This window comes from Lactuca sativa, chromosome 9, assembly GCF_002870075.4.
Source record: "Lactuca sativa cultivar Salinas chromosome 9, Lsat_Salinas_v11, whole genome shotgun sequence".
In the NCBI taxonomy this organism is placed as follows: Eukaryota; Viridiplantae; Streptophyta; class Magnoliopsida; order Asterales; family Asteraceae; genus Lactuca; species Lactuca sativa.
The window spans coordinates 155365064-155388357 of record NC_056631.2 but is presented as its reverse complement, the minus strand read 5'-3'; the positions used below and the strand labels follow the sequence as shown (position 1 = coordinate 155388357).

At 34.1% G+C, this 23294-nt stretch overlaps 2 protein-coding genes across 2 annotated transcripts in view; both read left to right on the top strand.

The window, feature by feature from the left end:
• LOC128129146 (uncharacterized) overlaps positions 1-1666 on the top strand; it is a 36833-nt gene extending 35167 nt beyond the window's left edge. The window contains exons 2-3 of the mRNA XM_052767814.1: positions 824-979; positions 1061-1666. Of these exons, the coding sequence (XP_052623774.1) occupies positions 824-979; positions 1061-1666 (762 nt within the window). The remainder of the gene's footprint in view (positions 1-823; positions 980-1060) is intronic.
• Positions 1667-6036: 4370 nt separating this feature from the next.
• On the top strand, positions 6037-8375 carry LOC111884507 (probable methyltransferase At1g29790). Its single transcript, XM_042898548.2, has 2 exons — positions 6037-6689; positions 6767-8375. The coding sequence occupies exon 2, from the start codon at positions 6802-6804 to the stop codon at positions 8194-8196; it is 1395 nt and encodes a 464-aa protein (XP_042754482.1). The 5' UTR covers positions 6037-6689; positions 6767-6801; the 3' UTR covers positions 8197-8375.
• The last annotated feature ends 14919 nt before the right edge of the window (positions 8376-23294 follow it).

Genomic DNA, 23294 nt, shown 5'->3' with positions numbered 1-23294 from the left:
CTCATTTGATGTCTTTGTTGATCCTCGTTTGCTGCCAGGGAATTTCCGAAGTAGCTTCGTCAGTTGTTGTTCATATCGATTCCTTAGGCTAGATCTCGTAAGATCATTGTATAGGGTCTGTGTGTAGGGATCGATGGGATGGGATAGATTGTTTTCGTAATATGATTTATATGTGTTAATTATATTTGTGGTTTTCCAGGATCGAGATATACATTATTATCACGTGGTTTGAACTAAGTTGATGGCTATAGTTCAAAATTTCCCAAGCCAACTCAATATATTGGAAAAATATACTGGTTTTTTTTATTCTTAGTTATCTTAATTATGAATGTTGCTTTATCTTTTCAATTTAGTATAAGGCCTCTCTAACAAACTTTCTCCACGCCAATTTTATGTTAAAATAATGATTTAAAAACTTTAATTTTAACTTATTGACTGCACATTCCATAAACCCGTCATGCTAACTAAATTTCTCAAATCAACAATTGGCATCTTTGTATAACTAAAAATTCAAGAAAAAAAGGCCCCCGTTTCTTTATTTGAGATGCTAATTTGGGTCCATGCTGCAATGCTGCCATTCATCAAAAAGAGACTTCAAACTCATGAAGATGCTTCCAACCTATTACATGATGCATGTTTTTTGATACACATGAGCAAACATTCCAGCTCTTACCATCACTAGTGCACAAATCTAATTTTTGAAGCCACTAGACAAAATGCATTCAAGGTTGTACAACTTGTTGTGTATTTCTTCCCAAACTCAATTATGAGTGCAAATGAAGATGATCACAATATTATTCAAGTTGCTGTGATAAATCTCTAGGAAAAGGTTTACAAACATAGGAATGTATATCGAACAAGCAAAGATTCTTCTGGAAATAACCTCTTGCACTTGGCTGCAAGATTGGCACCTACCAACAAATTGAATCTTATAATAGGAGCAACATTACAAATACAACACGAACTACAATGGTTTAAGGTAGACATCTTAATGATTCTAAATCGACATACCTACCAAAAAATTTCTATCAAGCATGATTAATATATAGTGATCTTGTAGGAAGTTAAAAGATTTGTGTGTCCTCTGAGCATCATTCAAAAGAACTCCAGCGGCGAAACGCCACAAATGGTATTTACTAGAGAGCACAAAAACTTGGTGATTGAGGGAAAAAAATGGATGAAGTCTACTGCAGAGTCCTGCACAATTACAGTTGCATTAATTACCACCATTGTGTTGGCAGCAGCTATCACATTGCCAGGAGGAAACAAGGAGGAAACCGGAATACCAATGTTTACCAACCATACTGCCTTCACTATATTCGCAATATCATATGTCATTTCATTATTTGCAGCAGTCACGTCATTATTAATGTTTTTGTCCATTCTCAACGCACATTATGCTGAGCAAGACTTTCTCTTGAAGTTGCCTACAAAGTTGATAATCGGTTTGTCCACCTTGTTCATCTCAACAACGACCATGGTAGTAGTTGTTGCTACAACGTTATACATTGTATTTGGCCAAAGCAACTCACAGATTCTCATTCCAATTGCGGTCTTGACATGCCTACCAATTACTTCGTTTGTGATCTTGCAATTCCCTCTCGTCATAGACTTGATGAGTGCCACATATGGTCGTAGTATTTTTCGTAAGGATGCAAGATATTGATTTGATAATAAGTTGGGGAATTAAAGACCGCAATGATAATGGAAGTTGTGGAATGCATTATTGACACTAAGATTGACATAATAATTTTTACACTAAGTTTATATATATATATATATATATATATATATATATATATATATATATATATATATATATATATATATATATATATATATATAATCTTAATTATTTTGAGTAATATTACCCAATAGCATCTACCTACTACTTACTTGTAATGTCCCATTTTCTAAACCAAATTTTCTACTTTAAAAGATAACATTTCTTTTAAAACTCATTCACGATAAACAAAACCATTGTTTGATAAATTAAGTTCCAAAAACCTAAATCAGAGTATATAAAATAAACATACGGAAATCTCAGATTTTAGTACAAATGTCTCATAATATGATTGGTCCTATGTTTGTATAAATAGGACGATCGTTGATGTAATTCCTTAACCGCTTTTCACCTTTAATATATCAAATCAAGAATCATTTTGTCACACACTCGGCCGGCGGCGGAAACGCCGAGCTGTGTGACGTAGGGACATTGGATAACAATGACAGGTATAATGAACAATTCACAAAAGTATAACCCAAACATTATTTATTATAAACTATTTTGGGGTTACATTGTTTGGAGTTCAAACACACATCCTATTCATAACTAAGCATAAGGCAAACATAAACAATTTCCAGCAACTTCCTTGATGACTTGTTGCCTTCCACAACTACTCTCCACACTCATCTTCTTGAGAATACATGTGTTTTGAAAACGTCGACATAATGTGGGTGAGCTCACAGGTTTTTATTATTTATTTCGGATTTTGTTTATTTTCAAAAATATCTTTCTTTTAGGATATATTATAATGGAGTACCAGGCTGATAGTTCGAGGAAGCCCATTATCGGCCCAGTTTTCACCAGGTCGATGCTACAAGCATTGCCACTTGTTTCGGAAAAATATGAATTCGAATACACCGTATACAAGCATCAGAATCATATCCCAAAAAATACGCCAAATAGTATGAAGCAAATAAAATAAACAAGGAAAGGACAGGAAGTGCAACCGATCATAGACCGGGTAATAGGTGGAGGACCGGTCTAAGAAATGGGCTTTAGTAACCACTGACAGCCTATAAATACCCCCAGAAACATGATAACCAGGTAGGTAAGTAAAGAGAACATATATTCATTAGCACAAAAGCAACGTCAAAAAGTCGCAATCTAACTTAGGCATCATGGAGCTATGTCGGGGTCCAACCCTCGGTATGGCTGTCTAACCTAGTTCTTGTTTATCTTACGCAGTGATATGGGCATATTTAGTCATATAATTCATGCATTATCTTAATACTTTATGTTGTTGTTGTCTCATTTAATGAACAAAAGGTGCTTAATTAGTTTATAATTTCGTTTTTCAGCAACAATGACATGCTCGGATGGAAAAGGAAGCGGAACTAGCGATTGGAAGCTTGAATCTTGGATTTTGAAGAAAGAAGGATGTTGCTGGACAGCTTGACCCCTCGTCAGTGTTTTGGCCATATCTCATGAACCGTAACTCCGATTGATGAGATTCAAAATGTGATGAAAACTAGACACAATTTCGGACGACTTTCGTGTTTTGAGAAAATGCTGATTCCAAATGGACACGGCGAGTAGGCCATAAACTCGGCGAGTTGGTCAGAAGTTTCGCGATTCTTGACTTTGCCTTGCCGTACACGGGATTTTAAGTGATGGACTCGCCGAGTAGGTCACTGGACTCGTTGAGTAGCCCCTGTTTTCATTATATATATATATATATATATATATATATATATATATATATATATATATATATATATATATATATATATATATATATATATAGAAACGCTTCTCATTCGAACCCTAACGAATGGGGGAAGTTTAGGACGATTTTTGGAGGCCAGAAGGGTTCTTAGAAGCTGTGGTTTTCGAGATTTCAACCTAGATATCAAAGTGGAAGAAGATCAAAGGCAATAACACACTACTTTTATCTTAATCTTTTTCATAAACCATGTTTCAATCATTAGATTATGTTTTTAGTTTGTTATTTGTTGTAGACATGAGCTAAAACCTTTAAACTTCTGTTTGGGGAGACAATATTGATACTATGGTTTGATTTATGGTAGGATTGATTTAATATTGGTGATTTTGTTGATTTTAGCTTGTTAAAGAACCTTATGTGTGAATGATAACTATTTTTATGTTAATAGGAAGATAATTAAGCTGCATGAACATCTCTTAGTTGTTAACCTTATATGTTTATGTGACCACTTTATCATATGTCTAAGATTAATGAACATGAAACTAGAATTAATAAGAAAAATAGGTAAATTCATGTGTGAGCTTGTGTGATGACCATCAACAAGAGTTTAACTAAAGGACCAAATTAGTTAACTATTACAAGTCTAAATTAACCCGAATAAATAACCTAGTGAATTAAATTAAATTAGACAACTGGCCACTGTTTGAGTTAGTTTGTTCTCTAAGGATTAGTGCAGCGAACGTGAATCTAATCACTTGAATCGGTAGCCAATAAAAGAATTTATCCATTGCACTATTACCATAATATCAACCATATGATCAATTGAGTTGAACTAAACATAAGTTCCCTTCGTTATTGAATTTAGTTGAATCTTTGTTTATCTAGTTCTTAGTTTCTTAGTTTAAATTTTAGTTAATTGTTTAAGTTTCTAGTCTTGCAAAACTAGAGAAAACCTCCTTTCTATTAATTTTTTTAGTTAGATAATATTAGCATTTATTTTAATTGTTTAGTAGGATTAAAACTAGTTCGTGTGTTTGTCTTTGTGTTCAAGTTTTTGTCTTTGTGTTTAAGTTAGTGAATTCTCGGACGCTTATTGGACGAGACCCTTTGGGGTGAATGAGATATGTATGCGCGTGGAGTTCGACGTATCAACATTGGTGTTATCCGTGTTATAAGGGCAACAAAATCCCAAACAAAGGAAATACTTGATAGCTAGTCAATAAAGCAACACAAATGAACTACTCGTTGCGGTTAAACGATACCAACTAACTACATAATTTGTTTGATGGGGAAACATACCATATTCCCCACCACAAAGAAGGAACAATACTTATATATGGGCAGATACGCGTAAATAAGAGTAAAACAATCTGATTCTGAGTTCTAATCACCTAATCGATGGAAGTTGATGATGAATCGATGTCAAATTGAATTCTAGTCTAAGTTGGTACTTAAAGATAGTAACAAGCTCTAGCATCTTTCATTCACCAAATTGTTTAATTAAAACAAGCTCTTTGAATTAAACTTAACCTTACTAACCTACACTAAACAAGCTCTAGGAGATAGATGGAAAGATCGCATTAAGTTTTGTGTGAATGTTCCCAAGAACGTCCAATACTACTCACAAGCTTGAAAGCATAAATACGTGCAATTTTAGTTTACACCGAAGTTAATCCCATAACATAACCAATTTGAAATGTGTCACTTGGCATCAATTCATAAAACAATTATGGATTTTACAAATGAATACGAGAACGAACTAACCCCAATTCAAGCGGACAACATGAATCTGGTTAAGAATCAAATGATGGGTTATAACAAAACTAAAATGGCTAGCAAAAATAAAAATATAACATCAAATCATTTAATTAAAAATAATTAGTAATTCAATAAAATAATATTTATTAATATATAATATATATTAAAATAAATATTTATTAATATATAATAATCCAATAAAAAAACTAAAGAAAATGAATTATTAAATGAAATTAATAACCCAATAAATTAATAATTATTAAAAATATTATATATTAAAAATAATATTTATTAATATATAAATATTATATATTAAAAATAATATTTATTAATATACAATAGTCCAATAAAAAAGAATTAATCCATTAAAAATTAAAAAGAAACTAATAGAATGAAATTAATAATCCAATAAAATATATTTATTAATATATAAATATTATATATTAAAAATAATATTTATTAATATATAATAATACAATAAAAAAAAGTAATCCGATAAAAAGAAATTTAAAAAATTAATGTATAATAATTGAATAAAACTAAAAAGAAGAGAGGAGAAATGATCCTTGTAGTTTGGTTGTAGAAATAAAATTGTATTTTAAAAAAGTTAATGTTTTTAGACCAAAAACATATAAATTATCCAAAATTAAACCACCGTAAAACATTTTTAAACCAAAACTACATATTTTTTACAACTAAATGGATAATTTTTGCAATTTTGTCATTTTATTATTTCAACTTTATTCAAATTTTATCCCATTTGTTGCCTTATACCAACAAAGTACTATATAAATTAATAAATTTTTTGTAAATATTTGATTCGTCAATTTCAAATTATAAAAAGTATTTTTCTTTGGCATATACAAGTAGTTCGTAATATTTCCATTTAATAAATTAATTCTTATAACATATTTGGTGTAGTAAAACATAAATGGAAAGTGGCGGGCATAAAGAAAGCGTTGTTTTCATGGGCTCCCCCGTGCAACCGTTGAACTCCGGCGCTGATTTACAGAATTCTTCCGGCATTCATGGCAAAGTTGCTATTATATCATAAACAAGTATTGCATCTTTAACCGTCGAAATCTTTTTCAGTTTTCAGCGGAAAATGAAGATGAGCCGAACTCATAGTCATCGTAAACCTAACCCACCCCACCATCACTATACTTTCAGTCAACGCTTCTCATTCCCAAATCCCAATTATCCATTTATACATGCAATTTATGATCACAAATATTTTACAGCTAAATTCTCGGCTTCTTGTCTCGAGATTAGGCACCAGTTTTTTATGCCCCTTCACAATCCACGTTTAGTATGCTTCAAATTCACGATTTTACAGCTCTTCTTCACCTTTAAGGGAAACTTGTCTTTTTGTAGCTCACCTTTACATATAATCATCATCCATAGCTTCATATGATTCTCTCCCGACTTAATCACAGCTTTTCAGGACTTTGTGTCGTTGATTATACAGAGAAACTCCTCCTGGTAAGATCTCTACTATACAGAATGAGTTTTTCAACTGGGTTTTGTTGAATATCTGATTATATGCATTTACAAATTAGGGTGGCATTGTTTGATTAAGGTGAAATAGTTTAAGATGAAGATGTCATGTTTTCCAAGGTACAGATTAGGGAGAATTTTAGGCATGTTTCAGATTGTTCTTGGAGCGCTAGTTATAATCGTAAGCGTTTCAAGCCTATATAGATTCTATTCAGCTGGATTCTTCATACATAACGAAGACATATGCAAGCAATTTTATGGCGTCAGAGACGTTTACGAAGGATTCGATGTAATGGCTCTCTCTGCTGCTGTAGACGAAGTGCTCCACAAAATGCTCAGCCTACAAGAAACCCTCGAATCCACAGTCGAACAGCTTGAAAAAAACAAAGATTTATCCAAAACCAACATCTCAATGTTGGATTACAAGAATTTCATCCAACAACAAGTGATTCAACCTCTTTACACCGCTCATATCACTCTTCGACAAATCCGTCTACCAAAAATCGAAAATGGCACAACAAACGAAGACCCTTTGATCAATACTTTCGTGACAGAAGAAATCAAAAAGTACATAACCCCGAAAGAAAACCGTGTTGGAAAGAAGAACATATACGGAACCGAAAAGGTATACAACACGATAGGCCATGGATGTGTCTCCATGAAGAAAGAACTCGAAGAATACATGGATTACGACATCGGGTCATTCTGTAAAGACGATTGGAACATCGCCCAAAATCTCATGATCAAGGGTTGCGATCCATTACCAAGAAGACGATGTCTCACAAGAGCTTCAAAGCTCTACCAAAAACCCTACCCGATAAACGAATCTTTATGGAGAATACCCGATGGGCGAAACGTGAGATGGAGTCACTATTCGTGTAGAAACTTCGAGTGTTTATCGAGCAAGAATCCGAAAAGGGGTTTCTCCAAATGCATCGGGTGTTTTGAAATGGAAAAGGAAAGGGTAAAATGGGTAATCAACACAACGGTGTCAACCGATTTCTTGATTGAAGACGTGTTACGGGTCAAACCGGATGAGATACGGGTCGGGGTTGATTTTGGGATAGGGACCGGGACATTTGCGGGTCGGATGCGGGAACATAATGTGACGATTGTGTCGACTGCTTTGAATCTTGGGGCTCCGTTTAATGAAATGATTGCTCTACGAGGTTTGATTCCTTTATATGTGACATTGAATCAAAGGTTGCCTTTTTTTGATAATACAATGGATTTGATTCATACGACTGGGTTTATGGATGGGTGGATTGATTTGCAGTTGATGGATTTTATTTTGTTTGATTGGGACCGGGTTTTGAGGCCGGGTGGGTTGTTGTGGGTGGACCGGTTTTTTTGTAGCAGGAAGGATTTGGATGATTATATGTATATGTTTCTGCAGTTTAGGTATAAGAAGCATAAATGGGCTATTTCGAATAAGTCTAAAGATGAGGTTTTTCTTTCTGCTTTATTGGAGAAACCTCCGAGGTCATTATGAAAATTTGACACTTGTTTGTTTGTTTTAGTTGACATCGGATTGTTAATGTTGTCCATTTTGTTTGTAGTTCTTAATTGCAACATTTTAAAGTCATTTTTTTGTTATCTATAGACTACTTTAATTATTTTTTTAGGGTTAAATGTAAGAAAGTGAGAATCAACAATGTATTATTATTAATTTGTTTAATGTGGTCACTTTATTTCATTTTGATATAGCCTAATTATAGTAATATCATCTAAATATGAAACAATTCATTGCTATTATTGGATATATTTTTCAAAATATGTACAAACAAGAAAAGAGGTTAAATACAAGAAGCAATGTACTTTCATTTATTTGTGTATTTTTACATCATATTTTCATTCCATCTTATTTCAGCATTATACTTTGAGGAATGTATCCAATTTATTATTTATTATATGTTTTTAAATTCAAAGCAATTTGCACTGATAAATTTTAGAAGATTATCTCAAAGTATAATATTATGATAGGAAGAAAAGTAAGTAGGTTGTCTAAAGTATAATGTGTTGATAAGAAAAAATTGACAATATACTATAGTAATGGAACAAATTAAAAATAAGATTAATGTATAAATTATAATACAACAAAGAAATGAAAATGAATTGTTATCTATTTCTTGCATTGAATGTGTGAGAAAGAGGAGTGGAGTGATACCTAATTTAATCCTAGTAGATCTATTACCATGAGTGCATTTGAAACCAATTATGTTGACTTCGAAAAGTCATGTTACAAACGCATTTGGTTGTTACTAAATACTAATCTTGAATTATTATGTAAACAGTTGACCAATTTGGTGAAAGTAAATTTACAAAACAAGATTATCAGATGGCATACATAAGTAATCGTTAGCTTGTGTTGTGTGTAAAGGATTCATTGGTTTAAGTAATCCTACACCTATTTGTAATACTTTTGTAACTCTGAATTTTATAATTAACGAAATGGCCCATGTGTTACAGTACGTTTTTGAATCTTGTATTTTATTTTTATTTTACCGAGTAAACCAATACAAAATATTGGTATGTAATTTGTATAATTTATATAATGGAGATACCTACATGCAAAATAAATAACAAAAAGGCAGAGATATGACCGATCTATTAAAATGAATAATAAATAGTTTTGGACAAAAGTATGGCTAAATGGTCACTTTAGAATATTTAAAAAATGATGCTTGAGAGTAACAGTCCTGCGCAATTTTTGTCAACCGCCTATACATATAAAATTTCAAAGATTGGACCCTAACTGTGACATTTCCTAAATGAAAAAGGGTAAATATCATTATAGTCCAACCATCTCATAAGTTAGGGTTTAAATGGTCCCTATAGTGTTTTTTTTTATTATTTGAGAGGAACGAAGTCTTATTTTACCGGCTAAAGTGGTCCAGCTACTTGTTTTAACAGGTAAACCATACACGTCATAATAAAAGTCAGCAAGTGAGTTAAGTTTGAGTCAACTATGAGTTAACTCGTGGACATGTCACTGAGTTTATCAATAAAAGGGATGGCTTATTCGATGAAACCCTAAATCTTCAATCCCCTTTTCCACTAAAGGATACCAACAATCTGACAAAACCTCACTTTCATGTGAATCACGATGGCGACCCCACCACCACATTCACCGGATTCAATATCTATAAATTCAAGAGACCGTCTCAACTTCGACGATTTGCATACTATTTATTGTGATTGTGGAGCACAAATTGCAGAATAGAAAATGGAAGTCACCCGTATGGAAGAAGAAATGGGTCGAGATTTGGTGTTAAGCAGGGTTAAGTCACTCACATTGCATCGTCGGATTGAGCACACGGAGAAAAAGTTGACTTCGTTGACTGTATTGGTGATTGTGAGTTTTGGTTTTATGGTGGAGAAGGTTCTTCGTATTGTGAACAAGTGATATGTTGTTTAAAAGAAGGGATATGTTGGTGGTCATGGTGTTTGTGTTGATTAGGTATAGATGTGTGTCGTCTTTTGGTAGTGAAGTGTTTGTATTAGGGTTTATGTGTTTGTTTTGGTGAAGGTGATTAAAGACATGTCTAAGACATGCAATTTTGTATAAAGTAATTATGTAACCTGATTTACTTAATGGAAATTATGTCGTTCAAATCATTTTAATATCAATCGTTATTATCATTTAAATATCAATTGTTATAATCATTTAAAGGGTTTCCGATCACAATCATTTAGTGTCAAAGAGGGGGCGGGTGAGGGGAGTAATTTCGTCATTTCACAATATGCCCTCATATATATTCACGTTTGAGACACATATGTGGACATAATCACATGTTTTTGCTCTCCTCTTCTTGTTACTGTTCAACTGACCTAACTAAAATGCAGGGATCAATGAAATCAGTTGAATGCTCATGTGGATTTGAAGCAATTTTATGGACGTCAACTACTAAGCCCAACCCTAGTCGAATCTTTTATGCTTGCCCCAAAAAGGTAAATGTCAATTGCATTTTCGTTCAACTATTGACCTAAATTTACATAAACATTTTATGGGTTTGGTAACTTAATCCAAAAACATTCAACTTTTTAGGGGCCTCGTGATGATTTTATATGTTGGGCAGATGAAGTGCATACTACGAACACAAGTGGTGACGCTAGTTTGATTACAAATTTGGTTCGGGCAAATAAGAAGTTTCAATCGGATGTTAGGAAGATGAAATTATGGTTATTTCTAAGTTGGGTTGTTTTCTTTGTGATATTAGTCTACAAGTTGTAATGGATGTGCAATGAAATTTTATTATTATCTTAATGGATGTATTATCATGTTTCCTTTCATATTTAACCATCTATTTGTAATGCATATGTAATGGATTTGTAATCATTTTTCTATTAAATGAAAATGCCCTGCTACTGTGTGTCATCGTTTTGTTTGTGATATAAGTGTACATACAATAACATGCAACAAACACATACCATATAAAACACTTGCAACACATAAAGGTCCATTACATTCAAACATGCAAATGACAATAAACATATGGGACCACACACATATTAGTCCTAACAACCAACCAATATAGTACTATAAGAAACAAACTTAACTAACCCATCAAACATCGTACAAGAACTTATCTTTATTCAATGTTCATTGGATTGTCACCTTAATTGCCTTCTCCATTTTTCCCTTTAACCCTTTTAGCCAATTTTTTCTTTATAATCCTCTCAAATTGCTTCCGTTTACGTGCACCTGTTGTTTTTGAACCACTTCCTTCCTCTTCATTACCACCTTTAGTAGTTGATCTCTTTCTCTTCACCTTGAGTTTTTTTGGGCCTCTCAACTTGAGGACATGCAACCTTGTTGTGACCAACTTGTTTACACACACTGCAAATAATTTTCTTCCCAACCTTTGACACAGTGTGTCTAGTAGTCTTTTCACCTGGGTCCTTCCTTCTATTGACTTTAGGCCTGCCTGGCATTTTCCTCTTCAAAGATGGTTGTGTGGTATGAATTCGCTACTTGGCCACATATTGTTGTCATTCATCCCATTCATTTGATACTTGTAAGTGTTTTTGTAAACAGCTCCAAAGAACACGGGATCCACGTAATTTCCCACATCTTTGTTTAGGTAAGATATAGTTGCAACTGAATGCACACACTCATATCCATTTAATTGTCATGCTCTATAAGAACATGTATTCTTATCTAAATCCACCATATAAGACACTGCTAAGTTTCTTGTCTCAAACCGGTTAAAACCAGTAGGTAAAACTTGCCAATATCTAATAACATTGTCTAAAAGTTAGTCTATGTTTAGTATTTTTGATGATGTTAAGAAACTAAAACTAAGTTTACCTTTGAGCTTTTTTGAATTGATTTAGTAAGGACGTAATTGTTGGACATGGTTGAAAATCTGGCCATGAAGTGCCTTTCATGCTCAAATGAAACTGCATTTCCATAACATAAATCTAATCTCTTCAAGCATTGTGATGATTGGTTTTTTCCTTGTATCTCTTATGACATTGTTAAAGCTCTCTGACAATCCATTTTCTACAGCATAACACATCTTGCCTCCTTGAAGAAAGCTCTACACCATGATTGAGAAGTTGTATTTCATTCATTGTTGTATTGTAAAAGGCTCACTAGATGCCTTGCATGCCTTCCAAAACATCTTCTCATAACGTACTCTGGGGAATCTTTTCCTGTAGTTGGCAAGAATATGCATTGCACATTGTCTGTGTTCAACACTAGGCAAAATCTCTTTCACAACTTCCAATAGTCCCTTCGCATATAGAGTTGAACTGGTAAAACAGTACGAGTAAATATCATTTAAAAATAGAATACAAGTAACATACCTTATGCTGATCTGACATCAATGTATATCCAAAACCATTAGCCCTTCCTAAGTCATCTTTTAAATTCTCCAAAAACCATTTCCAATTTCCTTTGTTTTCCACACAAACAACTACCCATGCAATTGGGAATATATGATTATTAGCATCCCTTCCAACTGCACATATTAAATCTCCAGTACATATGTAACAATTGGTAAAAATAGGAACGATCGTACGATGCTATGTTTTGATTATTAAGCAATATGAGTATTTTATCAAGAATGGTTGAAGGAATTTAACCTCTTTTATTTAAATAAGTTATTGTGAAATATAAAACAAGTAGCTATTGATAAATTTCGTTATGATGTATGGCTACGAAACATCACCGGTTTGTGAAATTAGCATATAACATCATTTAAACGCAACAAACTTAATTTTTGTATCAAAATTTCTCTAGTTGATAAGTAAGTTAGGTTCTATGTAAAACGTTTGCTTAATAGACGTGGAGGATCTAAATTTGACAAATATACGAACCAAAGTGACAAAACGTGTTTAACGATATGGTTAACCGGTTAAATGTCACGAAATTATACATTGGTTAATAAATTTTATATTTAAATAAATTAAAATATAAAATGAATTATTATAAGGTATAATTAGAATGTATTTAAGTGTTTTTGAATAAAAATAATAAAACATAAACATTAAAGTTCAAATACACAAAAACTACATTGTTATTTTATACTAACTATACATGTATGTATTTGTATATATGTATTATTATCTAGTGAATGAATAGTTATGGGTCATGACTTAAAGTGATTTCATGTAAGTTTTATGATGTCTAAATCAATTAAGATAAGAGAATTGGTGGAGATAAGTGTCAACTTAATTAATAAGTGCTTAATCACTTAAGACATTTTACTAAGAATGCTTCTTAATCCCTCTTCTAATTTTCAAGATTAAGACCTTCCCTCTCCTTAACTAGAACTCCTAACTAACTAAATAACTAGTAGTTAGTTAGTTAACTAACCCTATCTCTAAGCAACCACCCAAGCAAGTGGCTAGACAAGATCACATCACTTAAACTCACATCCCATCACAAGCTAGTCTAGGTTTTGTCCCCTTATCCTCTTCCACTCTTTCCTCCTTCATATCCACCAAATTTCCTCTTCATTTTACCCTCATTTGACCAGCCAATACTCCAGGGAATTACTCTCAACCTTCATCTCATTTTCAAGCACAAGAACTTCCTTCCAAAGCCATCAAAACCATGAACTAAAGGGTTGTTGTCCCTTTTGTGTTTCAGCCACCATTTCACCCATCTACACCTTCCATTTGCTTAATATTTTTACCACCAAATACCCCTGGAAGTTACTTGTTATGATACTCAAAATTATTGATTCAAAACAGTGAGTAAACTACCCTTTTTCTTGCTCTTTTGCTGTGAAATTTTCATAATAGCAACATAGCCAAAAGAGTGGCTGTTTTGGAGCATCAAACCAACAACCAAAAGTTCATCTTCAACCTTCCATTCTTCAAGTATTCACATAAGGTGAGTTCATAACCCTACATTTTCATGTTTTCTTCAAGTTTTAAGGGGGGGGGGGGGAATACAAGTTAGAACACTAAACATAACTTAAATTTAAATGACAGCTTTCTACAGAAAAGTTGAGTCCTGTTCATGGACTTTTTTGACCATCTTAAACTTAATATATTTCAAAACTGTACAATATGAAAATAGTTCAAGTTTATACCTTTCTAAGGACTACTCACACGCATTCATATGATTTTTATACAATTTATGGCGATTTTTATAAAACTGTTTGTCATTTCAGAAGTGATTTCGGACCAGTCTGTGAAGATGTTCATTTTCACACTATCTTAAGACCACTAAAAATCATAATAAAAATTAGGAACAAATTAGACTCATTTTATAAACTCTCAGAGGTGACGGATTCAGTTTTTGACTTACGATGATTTTTCTATGAGTTTTCTAAAAACAGGGACAGTAAAGGGTAAAATTGTCAAAAGTGGTTTATAGATTTATTAACACCTTCTAACATTTTTGAGCAATGTTTATACATTGAGGAAGTTAAAACACAATCATTTAAATATGTTTAATTACCATTTTTACAAAAGTGATAAGTACAAAAAGGTCTTTAGTATCAAACTTCAGGATTATTTCATGCAAAGTTTCTAATAAAAACGTAAGAATATGAACAACAATTACGAAACATACCAAATCATCTTTTAAAATTGATACATATATATAACCATATACATATATATGTTTTGTTTACAAACTTGACTTCTACATCGAAAATATACATATATATGTTTTGTTTACAAACTTGTCTTCTACATCAAAAATATACATATATAGTTTACGAAACTCTACTCCATTTGTATCTTGTTGAGCAAAGGGTAAAATATTGTCAAATGCATATCTAAAGATTTCACGTCGTTTTTCATAGCTATCCCAGTCTTAGGGGATGATCATTTATACAAACATTTTCACACGTAAATCTGTTTTTTTTATACTAAGTTTTTTGAGACATTAACTTCACATACGTTCGAGTACACATTTCATGTCCCGTATTATATACCAGAATCCCTTGGAGGGGGAGCATGGTGTTTGTGTATAGATCTATACGGGCTTGACAACCCCGCGCCCTGACTATTAGCTACAATACACCATTTGGGGTGACAAACGTCAGAACATTCCAACGCCTGAAGAACGTTGTGTATAGGAATTTCTAGTCAATAGCATGGTTATAAAACTCACATTGAGTATTAAAAACACATTGATTTACGGGGTTTTTCAGACGTATTGGAAATTTTATACGTACATACATTTTCTAGAAACAAACATTGGTCTTGAAAGAAAGCTACATTTATGCTAGTAGAAAATATAAGATTTTCTAGGAACAAACAAACAACAACAAAACATTTCATTTCATACAAACATTGTCATTTAATACTTATGAAACTCACCAGCTTAAATGCTGATCTACTCTTTCAAAACTACTTGTATGTCCCAGGGATTCAGTAATTACATGTAACAAATAGCTTTTGAAGAAGGGACGCTGCGGCGCCAGTTTAAATTCATATTTTGGCATCATATTGTAATTGGTTTTGAACATGTACCTTTTAACAATGTAAACTTTCAATTATATATATGATGGTTGTATTGCTTTCTTTACTATGTATTCATTTGTTACGTTACCACATGAAGTCATCCGCCCCTGAACGTTTCCGCCGTTCCGATTTGGGGGTGTGACAGATTGGTATCAGAGCGTTGTTTATAGTGAGCTAAGTATATCAAACCACATAAGATATACAAACTATAAATACATAGGGACTAAAACTCTCTGACTTAACAATTTCAAAACAGGAACATTAGGGGTCCTTTGCTGTTATGTCTATGTTTGCTAAGTGTATACGTTAAGGTGGTATATACTAAAAGTTTTATAGACTTAGAATTTATGATTTTCACTTTACTTCCTTTTCCTTGTTTGGATGTGGATATAAGGTAAGATCACTTATTCGACTGACTATTTAATCCTGACTGTATATGACCTGTATACACAAGGCAACCATAGAAGGACCACGAATGGACCGAGATTTCACGAAAAATGTAAGTGCATACAAACATACTAGTAAGGAGTCATATTGGCAACAAAACAAAAAGTATTAAGATAAGTTAAACACTGCGAGTAAGCCTCGGGGTATGTAATCATGTCTGGGATGAATATAGCCTGATCAACTATATTTATCCAAGAGGTGACCAACATATGTCGAGGAATGGTCGTAGTGGATGACGAGTCTAAAACTTACCAACAAACCATACAAAGAAAACTTTAACATACAAATTTAAAATACTATAGGAGCATTTTGCGTTACAATAGAACCACACACTTAGATTCTTCATATGCTTCTTACCCCTATTCTCGCATAGGCATATCAGCTAGACTTCATCTCCACATAGACCCCTACTATCCTGCCACCGAAGCCAATAGATGGATGAAGAAGGATCCAGAAGAAGATTTCGAAGAGTACCAATAGATGAAATACGAGGAAGAAGATTTCCGAGAAGGGACCAGACGGAGAAAGAAGTTCGGGAGATACCATCAATAAACCTTACCTTATCAAGAGGAGTATGAGAACCTCCACCTCTCATTTCAGGAAGCAACCCGCAATTAACTACCTAGCCACACATATAGACTGGAGAGGACAACCGATGATCCACAACCGACATAAACTCACTGCACCGTACTTCGGGCCATAGCACCCATAGACCGGCAAGCAGATCAAGAGAACAATACGGATCACCTACACTCCTTAGAAAAGGAGATAGTCGTTATAGGACAAAGAACCCTTACAACTACAACCTGGACAATCATCACAGAACTGAGAACAGAGGAGGCCACTCGCGAAATAGAATCATGCCGACACATGAAGGTAATCAGCATACTGGTGCAACACTAGTTCTATAAATAGACCCTACAACATTTCAAATTGCGGTAACAGCTGCCGTGGCAGCAGTCATGGCACACCTCGGCGCTAACAACACAAACAAAAGTGGGAACGACGCCGAAAGTTCCAATCGTAATAACAACCAAGGACACCCCGAGTATGTTCCTGCAACGATGCCTCGAATCAAGGACCTACCAAAAGACAACAAACAGTGACATTTCATACCACCATCCCTACTACCTCAGTGCCGACAAGACCATATGTTGGAAACCTTCCAAAATGCACCAAGTGTAGCTTTCATCACAAAGGAAAGTGTAGGGAAATGCACTGCAAGAACTGTAATGAAAAGGGGCATACCACAAATTTCTGTAGGGTGCCGGCTCAACAGACCGCCCAGAACACAAAAGCTAGGATGAGTTGGACTTGCTACAGATGTGGAGAAGTAGGGCATTTCATAAAGGAGTTCCCGGAGACTAAAAACAAAGATGTCAGGAGCGTCGGAAGTGTTTTAGCAACAGAGCGTGGGAAAGCAGTAATAGACCCTGCTGAGATTCCGGTACGTTCATTCCCGATAGCACATATGCATGGATACTATATAATAGCAACGCGGAGAGGAGTATTGTGAGTCGTAGATTTAATCAATTTCTCAACCAAAAACCTCAAAAACTTAAACGAAATATTTACAGTAGAACTGGAATAATCAAAAGCACTAGAGACGTGTACATAGGGTGCACTCTAACACTAAATCAACCAATTCGTTCAAATCATCCTAAAACCGGTCACAATAAAATTTTACGACATTTTCATTTTAACAACGTATTAGTTAGTTTCCTCACCATACCGATATCATATATTACGAAAAGGCCATTCGCCTAAACCCATCGAGTAATAGAACCCTCGTTGTCTATGGCGACAAACAAGACACAAACCCCCGATGCACCTTTTACAACAAGACTCAGAAGTACCTACACATAGGGGTGGCAATTGTTGACACGACACGACAAAAAAACACGACACGAAACGAAATTGGGACAAAACTGAAATTCGAATTCGTGTTCGTGTCGTGTTCGTGTTAAGTGTAAATAACACGATGTCGTGTCGTGTCATGTTCGTGTTTAAAATTTGACACGAAATTGACACGATTTAGCATTTATTTGTCGTGTTTTCGTGTTATGTATGATTAAATATTAATTAAATAAACTATTTTTTCATTATGTTATATTTGTCGTGTCGTGTCGTGTTTGTCGTGTTTTAATCGGTTCGTTTTCGCGTTAGTTAAAAAAAACAAGACATCGTGTCGTGTCGTGTTCGTGTTACATAAAACCTTGTCGTGTCATGTCGTGTCAGACAAAAACACGTCACGATGGTCCGATTTGCCACCCCTGGCTACACAGGAGGTACCACGCCGTCCTAGCCCGTGCTGTGGATAAGAAACAAGAAGAGAAAGACATCATGGATGTTGAAAAGCCCGTAACCTTCTCGATATATTCCGAGAAGATCTCCTGGGAATACCATCCGTACGGCAACCCGAGTTCAAAAATCAACCTAAGTGCAGTAGTTGTGGAAAAGGGTTGTTGTAAATGCCATCTCACCCAAGTTAATCACCCCACTCAAGTAGAGACTATGGACCCATACTAGTGAATCTATGATTACTAAGTGTATATATTGGAGCCCTATATAATTAAGATTCTACGGACTTAGGGTTGGTAATTTCGCTTTAAATCATTTTCCTTGTTTGGATGTGGGCTTAGAATAGAATCACCGATTCGACTGTCTTTTCAATCTTAATTATATACGACTTATAAACACAAAGAGATGATAGATGAATCAGTTATGAGTCATACCATGAACTCCATGAAAAGTTACCTAGGACAGTGGATGGACATGCTACCACTTGAGCGATCGTAGACAAATCAACCAAACCCACACACTTTCTACCGACCAAGGCTACAAAGAAAAATAGAAAAGCTGATAGGAGCATATCACAAGAAGATTGCGAGATTGCAGAGTATACCACTATCTATCATTTTGGATAAGGCACAGGTGATTCGCCTCGTGTTTTCGATATTCGTTAAAGAAGTCCTTTTTATCACCCTCAAACTGAAAGACAAAGAGGAAGAGCCATTCATCGAATCCTTATACAACATCAACTATTACATTAACATCAAAGTCACGTCATTCGAAGCTCTCTGCAGAAGCAAGTGTAGATCACCTCTTTGATGGGATGAGGTAGGTGACACGCAAATAGCTAACAGGCAAGTTCCTAACAACACTCTCATCAGCCCCCAGATCATACGAGAAACTACAGAGAAGATTGTTCAAACCCGTGAACGGTTGAATGCATCCCAGGATCGGAAGAAGAGCTTGTATGATGAGACTCTTGTTATTCCACTGGATGAAATTGAAATCAACGGGAGTCTAAACTTCATCGAAGAACCGGTGGAAATCATGGATCAAAAGGTCAAAAGGACAAAACAAAGTCGCATGCCCATAATGACGGCTCGTTGGAACACCAAGCGAGGACCGAAATTCACTAAGGAATGCGAGGATCAAAAAAAAAAAAACACCCCCAATTTTTTAGTGATATCCCGTCTACAAGTTGAATTTCGGGGCGAAATTCTTTTAACAGGGGGAGAATGTAACAATTGGTAAAAATATGAACGATTGTACGATGCTATGTTTTGATTATTAAGCAATATGAGTATTTTATCAAGAATGGTTGAAGGAATTTAACCTCTTTTATTTAAATAAGTTATTGTGAAATATAAAACAAGTAGCTATTGATAAATTTCGTTATGATGTATGGCTACGAACCATCACCGGTTTGTGAAATTAGCATATAACATCATTTAAACGCAACAAACTTAATTTTTGTATCAAAATTTCTCTAGTTGATAAGTAAGTTAGGTTCTATGTAAAACGTTTGCTTAATAGACGTGGAGGATCTAAATTTGACAAATATACGAACCAAAGTGACAAAACGTGTTTAACGATATGGTTAACCGGTTAAATGTCACGAAATTATACATTGGTTAATAAATTTTATATTAAAATAAATTAAAATATAAAATGAATTATTATAAAGTATAATTAGAATGTATTTAAGTGTTTTTGAATAAAAATAATAAAACATAAACATTAAAGTTCAAATACACAAAAACTACATTGTTATTTTATACTAACTATACATGTATGTATTTGTATATATGTATTATTATCTAGTGAATGACTAGTTATGGGTCATGACTTAAAGTGATTTCATGTAAGTTTACTAAGAATTCTTCTTAATCCCTCTTCTAATTTTCGAGATTAAGACCTTCCCTTTCCTTAACTAGAACTCCTAACTAACTAAATAACTAGTAGTTAGTTAGTTAACTAACCCTATCTCTAAGCAACCACCCAAGCAAGTGGCTAGACAAGATCACATCACTTAAACTCACATCTCATCACAAGCTAGTCTAGGTTTTGTCCCCTTATCCTCTTCCACTCTTTCCTCCTTCATATCCACGAAATTTCCTCTTCATTTTACTCTCATTTGACCAGCCAATACTCCAGGGAATTACTCTCAACCTTCATCTCATTTTCAAGCACAAGAACTTCCTTCCAAAGCCATCAAAACCATGAACTAAAGGGCTACTGTCCCTTTTGTGTTTCAGCCACCATTTCACCCATCTACACCTTCCATTTGCTTGATATTTTTACCACCAAATACCCCTGGAAGTTACTTGTTATGATACTCAAAATTATTGATTCAAAACAGTGAGTAAAAAACTACCCTTTTTCTTGCTCTTTTGCTGTGAAATTGTCGTGACAGCAACAAAGCCAAAAGAGTGGCTGTTTTGGAGCATCAAACCAACAACCAAAAGTTCATCTTCAACCTTCCATTCTTCAAGTATTCACATAAGGTGAGTTCATAACCCTAAATTTTCATGTTTTCTTCAAGTTTTAAGGGGGGGATACAAGTTAGAACACTAAACATAACTTAAATTTAAATGACAGCTTTCTACAGAAAAGTTGAGTCCTATTCACGGACTGTTTTGACCATCTTAAACTTAATATCTTTCAAAACTGTACAATATGAAAATAGTTCAAGTTTATACCTTTCTAAGGACTACTCGCACGCATTCATACGATTTTTCTACAATTTATGACGATTTTTATAAAACTGTCTGTCATTTCAGAAGTGATTTCGGACCAGTCTGTGAAGATGTTCATTTTCACACTATTTTGAGACCACTAAAATCATAATAAAAATTAGGAACAAAGTAGACTCATTTTATAAACTCTCAGAGGTGACGGATTCAGTTTTTGACTTACGATGATTTTTCTATGAGTTTTCTAAAAACAGGGACAGTAAAGGGTAAAACTGTCAAAAGTGGTTTATAGATTTATTAACACCTTCTAACATTTTTGAGCAATGTTTATACATTGAGGAAGTTAAAACACAATCATTTAAATATGTTTAATTACCATTTTTACAAAAGTGATAAGTACAAAAAGGTCTTTAGTATCAAACTTCAAGATTATTTTATGCAAAGTTTCTAATAAAAACGTAAGAATATGAACAACAATTACGAAACATACCAAATCATCTTTTAAAATTGATACATATATATAACCATATAAATATATATGTTTTGTTTACAAACTTGTCTTCTACATCGAAAATATACATATATATGGTTTGTTTACAAACTTGTCTTCTACATCAAAAATATAAATATATAGTTTACGAAACTCTATTCCATTTGTACCCTGTTGAGCAAAGGGTAAAATATTGTCAAATGCATATCTAAAGATTTCACGTCGTTTTTCATAGCTATCCCAGTCTTAGGGGATGATCATTTATACAAGCATTTTCACACGTAAATCTGTTTTTTTTATACTAAGTTTTGTGAGACATTAACTTCACGTACGTTCGAGTACACATTTCATGTCCTGTATTATATACCAGAATCCCTTGGAGGGGGAGCATGGTGTTTGTGTATAGATCTATACGGGCTTGACAACCCCGCGCCCTGACTGTTAGCTACAGTACACCATTTGGGGTGACAAACGTCAGAACATTCTAACGCCTGAAGAACGTTGTGTATAGGCATTTCTAGTCAATAGCATGGTTATAAAACTCACATTGATTTAAGGGGTTTTTCAGACGTATTGGAAATTTTATACGTACATACATTTTCTAGAAAAAAACATTGGTCTTGAAAGAAAGCTACATTTATGCTAGTAGAAAATATAGGATTTTCTGGGAACAAACAAACAACAACAAAACATTTCATTTCATACAAACATTGTCATTTAATACTTATGAAACTCACCAGCTTAAATGTTGATCTACTCTTTCAAAACTACTTGTATGTCCCATGGATTCAGTAATTACAGGTAACAAATAGCTTTTGAAGAAGGGACGCTGCGGCGCCAGTTTAAATTCATATTTTGGCATCATATTGTAATTGGTTTTGAACATGTACCTTTTAACAATGTAAACTTTCAATTATATATATGATGGTTGTATTGCTTTCTTTACTATGTATTCATTTGTTACGATACCACATGAAGTCATCCGCCCCCGAACGTTTCCGTCGTTCCGGTTTGGGGGTGTGACAACATAACCCCTTAAGAACCACCCATCCAGGTTTATTACTCTTCTACAACTATCGCTCCAACCTTGCTTTAGTCCCTCAAAACATAAATAAAACTTACTGAAATAAGTTTTCCCATCTGGCATACTATTGATATCGATTTGTATAGTTGATCCAGGGTTTGATCTTCTTATATCCTCACCCTATGACCAAAGCTTTGTATAGTGCTCAATCAGTGTGCCTTCAATTAGCTCAATAGCATGCTTTTTTGCTCTACTACACTGACCCATACTTACATCATGTGTTCTAAAAGGTGCGTCATGGCGCGCGCCAAGGCGCGCTATGGCGTGAGGCGCGGCTTCGCCATTACGAAAAGCCCCATAACGTTGCTGTTAAGCGTGGCGTGTGGCAAGGCGTGATATGGCGCGTTATAGCGTGTTATAGCGCGTGTTTTTTCGTTTGAGAGACGATTCTTTGCTCTTTGTTATGTCTTTTCTAATCGGAGATACAAGTATTGTGGTTTTTGTTAACTTTTTGTTATTAGTTATTGATCTAACAATTCTAAAAAAATAGTTATATTTAATATAAATTTATATTTATGTGGTAATATAATTTTAGATTAATACAAAATCGTCGTCTTACATCACGCCTTGAAAAACATCATGGCTCACCATGGCTCATTAAGCTTGAAGCTTGGCCTTGCCATCACGTCACGCCTCACGCCATTTAGAACCTT